Source organism: Simochromis diagramma, unplaced genomic scaffold (assembly GCF_900408965.1).
Source record: "Simochromis diagramma unplaced genomic scaffold, fSimDia1.1 OVJJ01000361.1, whole genome shotgun sequence".
Lineage (NCBI taxonomy): Eukaryota > Metazoa > Chordata > Actinopteri > Cichliformes > Cichlidae > Simochromis > Simochromis diagramma.
This window is the reverse complement of record NW_024386860.1, coordinates 9580836-9596658: the sequence shown is the minus strand read 5'-3', so window position 1 is coordinate 9596658 and position 15823 is coordinate 9580836. Positions and strand designations below refer to the sequence as shown.

Genomic DNA, 15823 nt, shown 5'->3' with positions numbered 1-15823 from the left:
AGAGATTTTTTCTAGTGATTGGCTGTTGGCTGAATGTGTTATCTAAAAGGCTTTGTTTGGTTTAAAATTAGTCATGCATCTAATCCAGCAACCTTTAAAAAAAATCTTTTTTCAGAGGCATTATCAGGGATGTCAAAAAAGTTTTCTCCAACACACTGGAGTGTGTGGACAGCCCCTGGCTTTTACAATAATAGAAGGCCTAAAGGCTCTCTAATATCAGCCCAGGCACTGAACAGCTTCTAGCTCCAATAATCAAAAAAACTGCTACAGGAAATAGATCTTTATTGAAGCTTTATAAGTTACTGAGGTAATAAAACTGTCAAATCTGTCACAGGCATCTGAAATTACTAAAAGTCTACAGCTTCACTTCCTCTTATATAATGAAGAGAACATTCAAATATCATATTCGCCCTTGAGCAAGCACTTTATAATCACTGATCTCTGGGAACATACCCGTTTCTCACCGGAGACTTGGGGAAAGAAATGATGGCAATACAGAGCAGGACAACAGCTACGTTAATGTAGCCTATAATGTAGACACTGCATGATGATGGCTAATTGACAAAGATGAAAAGGAAAAAAATTCAAGATGACAAACTGGCGGTCTACAATTTGCATACCTACCCATCTGTCTTCTTTTTAACTTTTTCCTGGCATATTGTTCCTTTTTTCATATTTCTGCCTTTCTAAATCAAAGTATCACTGTCTGTCACTCCAAACTGTGCAGATTGAATCCACCTGCATATTTTAAGGATCCTGAATTATGAAGATGTCCTTGAGATAGACAGCACTTTGGAAATTAATCTAATTCCCCACCTGTTTCAGTCCCTGACAGGAAAAAACAGCTGGGAGATGGTGAGTCTGGACATGGTGGTAAACTCTCCCAGGTTCCCAGTATTTGACCTGGTGAAGGGCAAGCAGTACTACTTCAGAGTGCGTTCAGTCAACAAGTATGGTGTCAGTGATCCCTCTGAGCCGAGCACACCGATCTCCCTCGGAAAGGCACAAGGTGAGATTAAATATGTTATGTACCGGTAGCCATTTATTACTCTGCCTCTTGTAAAGGTCACTTAGATTTTAAAGCGTGCCGTCATCGTTCAGCATTTCCACACTGAACTGTATTTCTCCCACTCTGCATGTTCACTCATACAGTAATTTTACAAGAGAAATGATGTGGCTATATTTATCTCGGTTTTCAGTGGTTTAATAGATTATCTGGATTTCTTATTGAGAACAGATCACAGTACAATATTGAGGGCTCGATAGGAATAATTTATCAACCATATAATTATCATTTTAAATAAATGACAGTATGAGACGTATCTTATGGGTCTAATAACATTACCATAACACACAAATCCTTGTCTGTTTGTTAGTTTCTTTGGGCACTGACTTCGCAAGTTGGCACACAGATACTTCTCGGGCCCCTGCTGGTTCTTATCGGTATCTGATGTTGTTGCGTGGACAAGTTGCCTAGCAACCACTTAGCATCAGGATAAAATGAGGCGTTCTGTTTCTAGCACTTAGACTCATTATAAAAGCATTGGATCCTTTTTTATCTGACCACAATAACATTTAATTTATATCTACAAAACTACAAAGCATTTTGCATTATATATAATATAACGTCATTAAGTTGCCTAGAACACATCTATGTGGGGGGGTTAGCAATGGGCTAAATTCACATGTTTTTACAGTTTATGGACCAATAACACCTATTGTTTTAATTTTATGACAATAATACCTTCTTTATAGCCACGAAATCTGAAACATACATGTCTACCAATGACCTAAAATGATCTATTTTTAGCATATAAGCAATACCTACCCGCCTTATTTTTACTTTTCTCAATGTGATTAAATGTATCGATTCAACAAAACAGCACAAACAAGCCAAACAACAATACTGAAACATGGCCATGCACTACTTTTTTATTTTGACAGAAAAAAAGACTGAAATTAGTGCTAAGGTTTTTATTTTCATTCCTTCAGTGCTTGGTTCATAGAATTCATGAAAGTTTCTTGCAAAAAAAAAGTAACGTTTTCAGTAAGTGGTTCTGAACAACTTTGTATGTACCCTTGTGCTCTAACAAATGTGTTGAGTGCATTTTCTTCCTCTTAAAATATTTAGTTCAGTGGAATGTTCCCAAAATTTGGAGGTACCCCCAGTGGAGGTGGAACAAAGCAAAGCGGTGTTTTTGATAACCTCTAAGGTTTCCCACATATGAAATGGATTATTGTTTAAAAAAAACATTTCATTGCAAAGTGGCAGATGTTTTGGAACAACCCATAAATAAAAAAGTACAAAACATATCCAAGCGAAATAGGAGATGCTCCACGTGAACTTATGTGATTCAATAATGTACGCTCCCAAAATTGACTGTGACAGAGAAAAGGGGTCCTCTACATGTCTGAAAATCAGAATGTGAATATCTTGATGCACAACAATAGGTATAATTTTATATTGTACCTATATATGAATATATGATGACTCTATTCATTTACTTTTTGGCAGACCTGCCCCAGAAACACCAACCAGGGTTGGCTGGGCAGATATCACTTGTTAAATCCAAGAATATGTAACTGTAGCAGTAAAAAGTAATGATATTGTAAGTCCACGTAAAATAATATTTCTCTGCCTTATATACCAGTAGTGTGTTTTCTTTCCTTTTAAGGGTAGATTTTTTACAGTTATTACTATGCACCCTATAGAATCCAGTGTTTTATGTGCAGAAAACTGCCAGTAGCTACTGGGAAAAACAAAAGTCATCTTCCTTTTTTGGTTGCACAGTGATTTTTCATTTTCCCAGAAGATTTCATACCCAGTGGCTTAAAGCTGCATGGTGAAAGCAAGGTTTAGAACCAGTCTAAACACCAGGGGTGCCAGTGTTATATTATGAAACCAGAAGTTAAATTATAATAAGTCCTTCCATCTCCTACCTCTCATCCAGTTCAGGGTTGTGTGGTAGTTTATCCCAGCTGACATGGGGCAAGAGGCAGGGTACGCTCTCGACAGGTTGGTTGTCAGAGAGATAAGGAGAGACAACCATTCATGATCACGCCTTTGGCCAATGTTAGAATCACCCAGAGAGAGCCCACACAGGCATTTCTAGGACCTGTAGATCAAGTGTAGGTGTGTGTGAGTGCATGTGTGTATACACAAGACAAACAAGACAGGGAAGCAATGATAGAGTCCTTGAATTATAATGCTACTCTAGATTATTTCAGTATAGAAAACAACAAAGTTACTCCAAGCTCTACTGTGGGCCAACTCCTGAGGAGATTATTGACAGAAAAATAGGTGTTTTCTATCTTGTAGTCAGTTTTCCTTTTACCATTTTAAGTTTCGTGGTTTTAGTTGATATGTTTTTGTTTATTATCTGATTCCCACCAGCTGTGCCAGTTCCACCTCACTCTGTCATGGCAATTAGAGACACAGACACCTCTGTGCTGGTGCAGTGGCAAGAGCCCAAAGACAAAAACGGCATCCTGGGATATTATCTGTACTACAGTGAAGCTGGCAAACACAACTGGAAGACAGTTAACAACAAGCCCTTTGATAAAAACAGGTATGTGGGTAAAATGTTAGTATGAATAAAATTAAGTTATAGTGACAGTCAAAATGATCTAATTTCATAGGCCATTCCCAGATAATTATAAGTGATATGCATGATAAATAAAGGTTATTATAGTTAACAAAAACTAATATTAAAACTCACAGTGGATATAAAAAGAAATTGAATTAAATTAAAATAAAACACAAACTTTTTAAGTGTAAACAGATATGTTTCTTTAATTTAGCAGAAACACTGAAAATAACATCAATATGACTTTCAGATTTCTTTAGTCTTACTTTTAGTATTGGTCAAATTTGTTATGACAGCTTGTCTGGTGAGCCTTTGATGGGAATATTTATTGAGGCTTTAGACACCTAAGAGACTGCTTTCAAAAAGTTCTTTCTTTTCATTTTACATCTATAGTAATTGTTCTAAATCCTGCCTCTGGCCCACCTGACATTAATACTTAAAAAGACTAAAACTACACTGAAATTAGACTACAACTAAGTATGTTCAAACTGCAAAAGCTAACTGAAATCAGCAAATCAACTCTGGAAATGAACTGAATTAAAAACATAAAGTCAAAAAGAAATAGAAATGAATATCATAGAAAATGCACAACTACAATATATGTGATTTGAACATAATCTCTCCTCAGGTTTACAGTCCATGGCCTCAAGACTCGGAAGGACTACGTGTTTAGAGTAAAGTGTGTGAGCCGAGCAGGAAACAGCAGCTATTCAGATGAGTCTCAACCCATCATGGTCAAATCAGCCATTCGTAAGCATGCCTGCCAGACAAAAACATAAAATACTAAATATTTTGTAAATATTTTGTAATTCTGTTATTGAGCATCTAACTCAGAGCACTCACACTATATTATAATGTTTAAATGGCAGTGAGTGCTGAGTATGTTCAGGGGTTTCTTTGGTATACAGTTGTGGTATGCATATGCTAATCATAGGCATGAATGTCATAATAATTTGGAGATTTTAATGGTTTCTTTTAACATCTGACATAATTCAACCTGGATATTTGACCACCAGTTTAAATTGGTTGGCTTCTTGGTTTTTAAGTGGAGTTCACAAATTTTTAATAGGGTTGAGGCCAGGGCTTTGAGAAGGCCGTTAGTGAAGTGTAAAGTTAGCCTAAGGGCAGCTACATATTTCAGTTGATCTTCAAGGTGTTGATTTTAGAGCAGGGGTTTCTGTCTTAGTCAACATCCTCTCCATGGTGATGTAGACCTCCAGCAGTGCCAGCTCCTGTGGCTTGAGACTCGGTGGTTCCTGGGTTGTCTTGAACATCCCAATCAGTTTCCTGTCATCTGAAGGTGACCGTTTGAGTCTTCTTCCAAGCAAAGTGATGATTCATCCAAATGAGTTGTACTTATGTACAGTTGTTTTTACTGATAATCTTAGAATCTGTTGCAGTTGTTTACAAATGGCTCCTTCACAACTTGTTTAAATCTGCAATTCTGCTTAGATCTTCACTGAAATCCTCAGATTTTCCCATGGATCTGATCGGTCAATTGAATAAGTGCCGTCTAATAAATCATTTTCAATGTTAGAAAAGAGAAACTGCCAGCTGAAGTCGATCAAGATCAATAACGTGAAGTTAATCGGCCTTTGTATTGTCATTTAAAAAGACACTGTAGAACCTTCAGCACCACTTATTAAAAGATTTAAGTGAATGTATGTGTATTTTTCAGCCTCTATGTATAATTTTGACCATGTGTGGATTATAGAAAACCCAAAACAAATTCAAACTTCTGCCCTCAGTTATTAAAGTTGTACGCTGTGAAAACACTCCACTCTGGATTTCTTTGACCTGGTCAATCATTGAAACACCAAATTATCATGACATTCATGCCCATAATGTGTGTTTGTAAACTTCTCATCACAGTTTAATAATTTTTTTTTGCTTTTTCTCAGCTTTCGCTCAGTCTTGGTAGAATGGGTTTTTGTTTTTCACTGGTAGTTTTCATTTGCAGCCTCACGAGTCCTCCCCGTTAATGCATATGCATTGTAAAGCAGGACAATGAAAGGCTTCCAACATTCACCCTACGTTTGTTATTTGGTGTCCTCCACATAGTTGCAGCATTTTAGGTAGTGCAAAATCATTTTTGTAAAATATTTAACAAAGAAGGCAGAGAAATCAAAGCTTGCATTAATATAGCACATCAATGTTCACTGCTCTTGTTATCATATCTAACGGAAATTGTGATCCTGTCACATAACAGTCTATATGTTTTGTCAAGTAAGCTCTACCAAATGACTAATCCGGTAGAGACTGACTATACATGAAAAGCCACTGACCCTTCTTGCAGTCTCAGATAATATGCTTTCTGCAGCCTGCAGTATAGTAGAGTTGTGACTCATTTCGCTTGGCACTCACTGTCAGAATAATCTCACATCTATTCTGCTACTCTACCATTACCTGTGGGATAATAGCTTGAATCCAATTCTTTGTGAGGAATGCATTTTTGTCAAATAGAATATGAGGTGAATATTTATTTCGTTATCATTGGAGAAAGTCTAATGTAGGCCTAGAGTTGTGAGATTGAAAATTTGGACAGAAGCTGTTGTCGGCCAGAGAGTTATTGGCATTTTTTGGTCTATTTAGCAAGAAGGAGTGCCTGCTGAGACTTTCTCATCTATATGTATTTTTTTCCCCATTTCCTTCTGCTTGTCCAGATGTTCCTTCTGCTCCCTCTGCCATCGTCCTTCTGCTATGCACTGGGTCAGAGATGGTTTTGGGCTGGAGGGCTCCGTTCTCTGACGGGGGAAGCCCTGTACGTGGCTACTATCTGGACCAGAAGGAAAAGGGCATGGAAATATGGAGAGAGGTCAACGTCAAACCTGTCAAAGAGCGCCAGTTCAAGGTGGGTAATACTGAAAGTTTTGGACCATTTCTCTGAAATTTAAGTGCTGAATTAGGTGATGGTCTGGTTACAGTTACAGACACAGGCACAGTTTTGGGATTTCACTGAAATGTCTGCTGTCAACCAGACTGGCACAGAAAGCAGAGCGGACTTTGCAATGCAGTTTTTAAAGAGACCATTTTTCTCCATTTAAAATGATAAGTTAACATTAGAAATTCTTTATTTAACCCATTTTGGGAAATTCCTATGTCACAGGAGAATATAGTATTATTATTGATAATAATAATGATAATAATAATGTTAATAATGATAATAATAATGTTAATAATAATAATGTAAAATATTTTTTAAAAGAATATATGGACTGGTTCTTGTATAGCGCTTTTCTACTCTACCAGAGCACTCACTAACCCATTCATCTAAACATTTTTTTCCACACTGGATGCATCCGAGTGCAAGTTGGTGTTAGTATCTTGCTCAAGGATAGTTGGCATACAGCCTGAAGCAGCCAGGGATCAAACTAGCAACCTTCCAATGCATAGACGACCTGCGCTACCTGTTGAGCTACAGCTACCCTGACAAAGTAGCAATGTCAATACTTTTTGTAAATGAAAGGAAACATGATTACGTGCCAGACAGATATGTTGGATTGTAGTGTTATTGCATTTGCTTATCATCGTGGCAGCTGAGCTGAATCAGTCTGTTAGATAAGGGGTGCGGCTGCTGCCTGTCCAGCAAGTGCTGTGGAGGGTGGTCAGCACTATCCATGATGGAGAGCAGTTTGTTCAGTGACCTCGTCACCACCACAGCCTTAAAAGTGTCCAGTTTACAGCCAGTCACAGAGTCGGTCTTCCTGATCAGTTTAGTCAGTCTGTTGTTGTCACCAGGTTTTATGATGCTTCTCTAGCAGACCACAGTTAAGCAGACTGCACTTTCCACAGCTGACTGATCTCCAATATTTTGCTGTGCATGTTGAAGGATCTCAACTTCCTTGGGAAATAGAGCTCATCCCCTTTTTATAGTCAATTGCTGTGTACAGTTGTAATTTTTTTAAATTAGAAAAATGTCAAACTGTTTGGATGGATTGCTTTTAAAAATGTCAAGACATCGGCGTCCTCTTTAGCATGCGGCACGATTTAGCACCAAGATTGGTTCAACACTGATTCCAGACTTGTCTGTGCTAATTAGCAGCTAAGACAGTAAGCCTAGAGCTTTAAGGTAGAATGCCAACATGGTAAAACTTGTACCTGCAAAACAACAGCAGGCTGGTATTGTTTTCATTGTTGTTATTATGATATATTCATACAGTCATCAAACATTGTACAGTTAGTATGGACAGCATAAACAATACAAAAGTGCTAGCGTTATGCAATGTTTCCTTATGTCAGCAGAAAACATGTTTGCATGTTTTCCACTTACTGACAGCAGCCGAAAAACAAAAAACATGCTGTTATACTTTTGATGAAAATAATAAAAAAAAGAATAAGTGCACGGAGAGATTTCTAGTCACTTGCTAGTCCTTGCATTAAGGACTTTTATAATAATGACAATAATAAAAGTTATTTCTGGATTTTGCAGTTGCCTCTAAATAATGGCAATAACGGCCAAAGCTCCCTCATCCGCACTGGCTGTGTCACTAGGCAACAAGCAGTGTCCATGGAGACCCAGAGGAAAGTTAAATCTTTAACCTGTCTCAGAGAGATTACAGGTGCTCTGTAATTAGACATTGTGCAAATGTGTTATGTGTGAGTGGCTGTTTTTAGCTCCTGGGAAAAACAAAGACAAAGCCAATTAGAACAAAAATGACTGTGCCACCATAAATCAAGATTAGCCCCGCGTGTTGCAAAGTGCAGACTTTTGAGGATTGGAGACCCCTTTTGCTGAAGAAGAAACCCTGTGATGAGAACATGCAGCGCCCCCTTTTGGACTAAACAAGCCTTTTCAACATTGCATCTTCAAGAAGCACAGAATCGGCGTGAGCCTTCATTTGAATCAAGTTGCTGGCTTCCTGGATGCAAATTAGAGTCATTAGAACATCGATTGTGCTGCAATTTTGAGCTCAGGGCTGCTTTTCTGTCTGGAGCTGTGCTCATGATTTTGGTTTGGAAGCTTCTTTGCTTTAGCTGTCACAAAGGACCATCAGGAGCCCATTTTAGAAGACAAAAACACACTTTAACCTCCTGTTTTTCTCTCACTTAACTAAAACGAGTACACAGATTGCTCACTTAAGTAGAAGTATCAATAAAATACTGTACAACTACTGTAACAAGTGAAAGTTCTTCATATAAAATCCTACTTACAGTACAGAAGTATTATCATATGCATATACTTACCAGTTAATAAAAGAAAAAAATCACTTTTTTTCCAGAGCAGATGCTATTTTGAGTGACACATTAACACTGCTTTGTTAAGTCTGATGCATAAATATATATTAATTAATCTTTTGCTGTAGCTTGCTTGTTATAAAGTAGAAATCAACTTATACTAACAGGCTTCTCTGTGAGCCTCAAATTGATATTTAAATATAACCATCAAAACTGTCTAGACTGCTTTTTAAGATAAAATTATAAAAATCTGAAACAGTTTTTTATTCTTTCTTTTTTTAATGAAATATCTTTCCTAACCTGCAAAATAACAAAACAAAAAAAACTTCAGATGAATACAGTGGAATAGAAAATATGATATTTTACACCTAAAATGTAGAGAAGCTGCAAAAGAAAAAATATGAATACATTCAAGTCTAGGTGAAGTACAGGTCATGTTTTCAGCCTTTCATCATCCAACCTTGCAGATGCTTTGCTGATAAAACTCTCTATAAAACAGGTGTCCCGCTGGAGGATGGAAAATAGTTCTTTAATAATCACATGCATCATGTTTGCCATCTAGTGGATGAAATTTGCAGTCATTACTTGGGATGGGCTTTATCTCAGTCTAATACCATGATTGTTGCTCCACCTAAGTGTGGTTAGAGGGGGATCGTTAGTTAATAAAGGGACTTGCAGACTGTTGCAGGCTGGATTGTCCAGAGAGCATTCTGGCCATGAGCACAGGGCCCATGCACCATCGTGCACAGGGGTCTGTAGCTTGATGATCCGAGCATGGCAGCAGGTGTCGGGTGGCGTATTTTAGATACAGTGAAGAAAGCTCTCCGTGGTTGTGTCAATTAGTTGCTGGTGGAGAGCTGAAAGTAGAAGCAGAGGTTCACAAGTGTTCACAGCGCCGATAAGGGCCTTAAAGTCTAAGTGGCTGTGAATAGAAAGATCAATGAGGCGATCAATAAGGCTGATTCGCCTGTCTTTCCAAAGCAGAAGTGTCTGGGGACAGGCTGCAGAAAAATGCTGTGGCAGCATCTCCAGAGAAAATATGTCGTAAAATGCCTTCCTGAGTCAAGAGGCTTTAACTGTTCAATGAGGGAGCTTTTTGTCCCTGCTTGATGGGACATCATATCCATGTTTTCAAGTACTTGGTTTTGATTTATATGAATAAAAGCTTGAATCACTGTTTGTGCCAGATAAATAACACTACACTGATGTTCTTAGAAACAGTATTAAAATAATTTAGAAAATCAATTTAAGGAAAACAAAAACAAATACAGCCTATAGAATGGCAATACTCAAGTAATATGTCAATAATAAATTATGTATTTTCTAGTTTCATGACCAGGGAACAGCTTTGCTTTAACAATTGGGAAGATCTGAGTAATATTACAACTCAGTATTACAATAAGGTGCCATAAACTAATAGCAATATTTAATATCTGGGGGGGGGGGGGGGATTTAATCACTCTATTACCCCAAGACACAGGTGCATTGTAAAGTGTACTGTAAATGTTTCTGCAGGTTTGCAACCTGACAAGCGGACATTTCTACCAATTCCGTGTGTTTGCTGCCAACGTGGTCGGCATCGGGAAACCGTCTGAACCCAGTGAAGCTTTCCTATGTGAGAAGTGGACGATGCCAGAGCCAGGTGAAATTAAATTTCCGTTATGCATGCTTTACTTTTAAAGTACTTAAATGTTTAAATCTGCACTTTGTTTTGCTTGTCGCTGGTTTATTTATGTGAGCAACCCTTTCACGCATGAATTAGCCCATTGAACAATACACCCCTAACTTAATTAAAGACCCTAAACACTTCTTCCATCACAACACATATAGTTAGTGACCCTTTTTAATATAATACCATTTATATTGGGATACAATGCAAAGGTTGACCATAAATTATTTTTGAAGTGGAAATTAACTGTAACCATGTCATGTTTTTTCAGCAGTCTGTAAACATGTTGATTTTATCTCTGAAGTCAGGCATCTCAACACGGGAGTCAATGGGGACTGAGTCACTTTTGAATCCATTAGTGGAACTGCAGCTATTAGAAGCTTTTTGGACCTGTCTTTGTTATGAATAAAATATATTCTTTATTTATTTTAAAGAGGATCCAGCTTACTGAAATAAATAACTCTGTTTATATGAAAATGTTAACAAAAGCTTTTGATCAGTGCTCAAATCTATGTTCACTTTCCACAATGTAATTTGCATGTTGCACTGTAACTGTAAGAACTTAAATATTAAAAGTTGTTTGTTACATTTATACACAAATCTGTTTTATCCCCTGAGCTATGTGCCTCCATCAGTACCCTCCTGGTATTCGGTTTCCTCTGTTTGTTGACCCTGGCTCCTGTGACCATCTGAGACCATCCATCAACTTGAAGGCCCATTTATATAAATCAGTGGAAGTGTGTGTGTGTGGTCACTACACATACATACATATTTTGGTTTCAGAATAAAATGTGCTTATTTGCTTATTGTGCCATTAAAGCGCAGGTCAGTGGTCAAGTGAAAACACAGTATCTACAAAAACAGCCTGTGGTTAGATTCAGTTAGTGGAATTCATTATGTGTTTATCATCTGTGGCTTGTGCTCAAATATTGCTATGGATGGTTGTTGGTATCCCAAAGCAAGACACTGAAAACACTACAGAAAAAGTAGGAAAAAGTCACTGAAGCAATAAATGACTAATGATGGAAATAACGTAGTATCTATCTTTTTGTTAAATGAAATCAGTTAAAGTTTTAGCTTTATGTTTTGACTCATTCTTAATGGAGTAACAATAAATAATAATTTTGTTGTTTTCTTACTTTTGATTGACGTTAGACTGATGTGTCACCCACAGGCCTATTTAAAGCTGATGGTAGACTCTACCATCAGCTTTGCATGATTCAAAATGACACTTATCTTGTACTTGATGCTGCCTCTCAGTTTATCCTCCATCTGAAGCAGGCCACCTCAGCTTCCTTTCAGTCTTGTGATTGGCTGCCCCTTCCAAATAAATGCTTGGACATTTAACAGCTGTGGTACGTGCAGGCCTGAAATGATTATTCTCAATGCAATAAAACCATTCCAAGAGTAGAAAATGTTTTTAGAGCAATCTGAAGCCTGTTGGCTACACTTAATGCAGGAGAGATGCATTTTCAGCGCTGAGCGGTGTCTCCAGGCATTCCCTTTAGGTTACCTAGAGTCCAGAGTCGAGGCTCAGTAGATGTCCCAGCCACTCTGACTCTGCTCATATCAGCTTTGTGTGCCATTAATATTGAAAATGGAAAAAGGCGCTCTCAAATGTGCCACTTTTAAAGCGCAGCTCGTTAATCTTGGCAAATGGGCTTTCCTCTGTGCCATTAATGATTTAAAAGTGACCCAAAATCATTAAGCAAATTAGCTACCACATTCTGGGATGAAGTCAGTCGGGGTAGATTAAGGAAAGTCATTGTACTCATTTTGACTTTATTGTTATTTATAGTTTGCTCTGTAATGACTTTCCACTGTGACAAAGACAAGCTGTTTTTGTGTCTGTGCACTTTTACCGAACTTTTCTGGCCTCACATTGTTGCCCTGTGTTCAAAGTCCATGATCTGTTCTCCTCTTTCTCAGGCTGCCCCTACGACCTGGAGATCAGGGAGGTGAGAAACGGCTCCCTGGTGGTCTTATGGGCTGCTCCACTGTATGAAGGACGAAGCCCCGTCGCTGGCTATTTGCTCGAAATCAGCCAGGGTGACCAATCAGAGAACTGGACTGCTCTGAGTGAAAAAACTATTTCTGACACGCATTACAAGGTGAGCGAAGTATAAGCATGTTCAAAATTTAATCAGGTGACAGGGCAAGCGATGACGGTGTGGTTTAGCCTATGACTGGATTGTTATCAGTGTAAAAATGATCTCTGACCTCCATACTAGAATTTCATTACTTTGTGAGTCTGGGGCTAAAAATGTTTAAATGATTGTGATGAATTATGACAGTGACTGTTAAATATTTGATGTGTTTCTAATGGCATCCAGGTGTCGGGACTTCAGGTGGGTGAGACCTATCGTTTCCGTGTGTCGGCTATCAATGAGGCTGGCGTGGGTCATGCCTCTCTGCCGTCTGAGCCGGTGATAGCTCAGACACAACCAGGTAAGCTTCTAGACAAACTATACAAATTAAAATTCCTATGTGTATGTAATAATAGGAAAACCGCACACTTGTTTGTTGTTTTTGTTGAGTTTTTGAAAAGGAACAAAAGATCTTAGCAAAGATCTCAAATTTGTCTGTCAGATATGAAGGAGGAGTCAGGAGATGGTTAACCCAGTTTAGCATAAACACAGGAAACAGGAACAGCTTTAGCTCTATACAACAAAGCAAACAAGTGGATTTCCTAAAAATAAATCAATAAAAATACATTATATTTTCATTTTATATCCAGCAAAACATGCAGTTCTTTACACAGAGTTCCTTGTAATTTGTTTAAGTAGACTTGAGCTGTAGCTCTAAGGCTTTGTGGAAGGACAGTATATGACAATTATGTCCTTAAAAAATTAGAAAAGTCCAGCAAAGACCTGACACGGCCGGAGAGATGGATCCACCCTTTCATTTGATCCTTAAACCGTTTCAGAAATTACTCAATGAAAGAGTGGCTGTCAGAACTCATTTTTAAAGTCAGAAAACAGGGAGAAAAGACGGAGAAGTGCCAAGAGCTTGTTAAATTTGATTCACATCACGCCTGATTTTGATCCACTAAAATTATAGATTTTGATGGATTTTAGTGGTAAGCTACTCTCAGCTGCTCTCTTATGCTCATGGGGTTGCCACAGCAAGTAGCTAAACATATTTTATTTGACAGATTTTTATGCCAGATGTCCTTCCTTATGGAACCCCCAAGGGATGTATGTCTCGTCCCAAATTCCAACTGTGATTTTTCATTTGTTAGGCTAATGTGTAAATCACTGCACTTTGGAACCACCATGGAGTGTCTGATTGGCAATAGCTTAATTTTTTCAGCATGACAATGATCCCGAACAGAATGCCAATGCTGTGAAAGCACACCTGGACAGGAAAACACACAGTGGAACACTATCAGTCATGGATCAGCCCTCCCACAGCCCCGACCTGGACATTATTGAAGCAGTGTGGGATCATCAAAAGGCAGCCAACATCCAAAAAAGAGCTTTGAATGTCACTGTAGAAGTATTCCTGAAGTCCACTTAAAGAAAGCACACTAAAGCTTGCTTAAAAGAGAATAAACATTGATTTTTCAGGCTCCTTGAAATTGCACAAACTTTTGCCTTATCTAATGTGTTTCCATTTATATTCACACATTTCAATACATTCATGCCCTTAATTTCTCATTTTCCTTGCAAAATATAAATGAGGAATGGACCAAGACTTTTGGATAGTGTTGTACACCCAAGCAGTGAAAAATATGCACTATCCAGCATATGCACTATGTTCAATTTGGTGCCACTAAATGGACTATTACTTATATAGTGGTATGGTGCTACAACACCAGAAGCACTGTAGAATAAAGTGAAATACACGACCCCTTCTAAGCAGGCTTCTCTTTCTCAGGCACCAAAAACATTGAGATTGGTGTGGATGATGATGGCTTCATATTTTTGGGATACGAAGCTGCTGAGATGAATGATGAGAGCAAATTCCTCTGGAGCAAAAATTACACAGACCCAATTGGTGCTGGGAGAGTGAGAGCAGAAACCAAGACGAATAGGTAGGTTTTTCATGTGCAATGTGGAGCAATCATTATTTTTTCTCTGAAAATGTCTAACAGCATTTATGAACGGGAAAGTGTGTTTGAAGTTAAAAAAGGTAAAAAAGACTCGGTGCATTTCAGTTTCATATTCAAAGAACCACTTGATACAACCGAGGTATAAAAAAAGAGCATAGCTGTACACACAACACCACGAGGCTTGAACCAGATAGGCTTCAAGTAGGAGAAGACCACACCAGGTGCCACTCGTGAGAATAGGAAACTGAGGTCAGGACTCAAACAGGCTCAACATTGGAAGACAGAAAATTATGAAACAGTGTTGGTCTGATGAGGCTGGATTACTGCTGCGATATACAGATGGTGGGTCAGAATTTGGCATGAACAGCATTAGCCCACCCATCTTCTGATAGCTGCTTTCAGTAGGACATCACGCCATGTCACAAAGCTCAAATCATCTCATTCACCAGAGCTCAGTTCAATAGCGCATGTTTGAGATGTGGTGGAATAAGACAGCTTCAGCATCTCTGTACATGCATCTGTTTGTTTTTCATTGTCTGTCAGGTCAGTCCTCACCTTCACAGACCCCTCTGAGGAGGATCTGGGTCTCTACACGGTGAACATGAGCGACAACCCCCAGCAGTCGTCCAGCTACGATTTCACAGCTGAAGGTAAAGTGGTAAACTTGCGAGCACCCCATGCCCCTTTCTAAACGTAACACTCATCAGAATGAAAAATGTTCAGTTGTCTCTTGCGTTATTGAAGAAGCTGACGGCAGCAGGAATATAAAGAGCCTTTAATTTTAAGCTTTATCAAGCTTTTCTCGCAAGCGAGTAATTATTCTGCTCACAGCCGCTTCCACAAGGTCACTCGCCCAGCAAGGCAGATGGTCTCAATCGATCTTGATCTTCAACTATTGCACTATTCACTAGTACTTTGACAATACAACTGCATTATGTAACCCGTGTTCAGATCAAACTATAATTAACCTTGAGTTTCTGTTGGATTTTTTTTTTTCCAGATCTTGAACGGCTCAAAGAACTCAGTTGGCAAGTCAGAAATCCGCGTACGTACTGCTAAGACATTATAATATATGAGGAAGAGCTCACATTGTGCTATCAGCTTATTTTAATCACTGGAATTAGTGTTATTAGTATTTATTGATCACTTAATCTGCCTTTAATTTATCTTTGGCAGTGATTGCACTGAAGTCGGCCTGGCAGGTGGAGGTTTCTGAGAAAGGCAGTGTACGGCTTTGGCTTCAAACTGAGAGTCTGAGTAATGCAGCTGAGCTCCGTCTAATCTTCAATGACCGGGAAATCTCCAGCACGCCGGTAAGAGCCACTGATCTGGTTATCC

At 38.6% G+C, this 15823-nt stretch overlaps 1 protein-coding gene across 1 annotated transcript in view; it reads left to right on the top strand.

Annotated features, from left to right (window-relative positions):
* Window positions 1–15823, top strand: part of myom3 (myomesin 3) — a 74569-nt gene that overhangs the window by 48114 nt on the left and 10632 nt on the right. The window contains exons 15-25 of the mRNA XM_040030400.1: window positions 826–1009; window positions 3395–3569; window positions 4216–4337; window positions 6251–6438; window positions 10278–10404; window positions 12361–12542; window positions 12765–12879; window positions 14311–14467; window positions 15029–15135; window positions 15486–15530; window positions 15662–15798. Coding sequence (XP_039886334.1) covers window positions 826–1009; window positions 3395–3569; window positions 4216–4337; window positions 6251–6438; window positions 10278–10404; window positions 12361–12542; window positions 12765–12879; window positions 14311–14467; window positions 15029–15135; window positions 15486–15530; window positions 15662–15798 — 1539 coding nt within the window. The remainder of the gene's footprint in view (window positions 1–825; window positions 1010–3394; window positions 3570–4215; window positions 4338–6250; window positions 6439–10277; window positions 10405–12360; window positions 12543–12764; window positions 12880–14310; window positions 14468–15028; window positions 15136–15485; window positions 15531–15661; window positions 15799–15823) is intronic.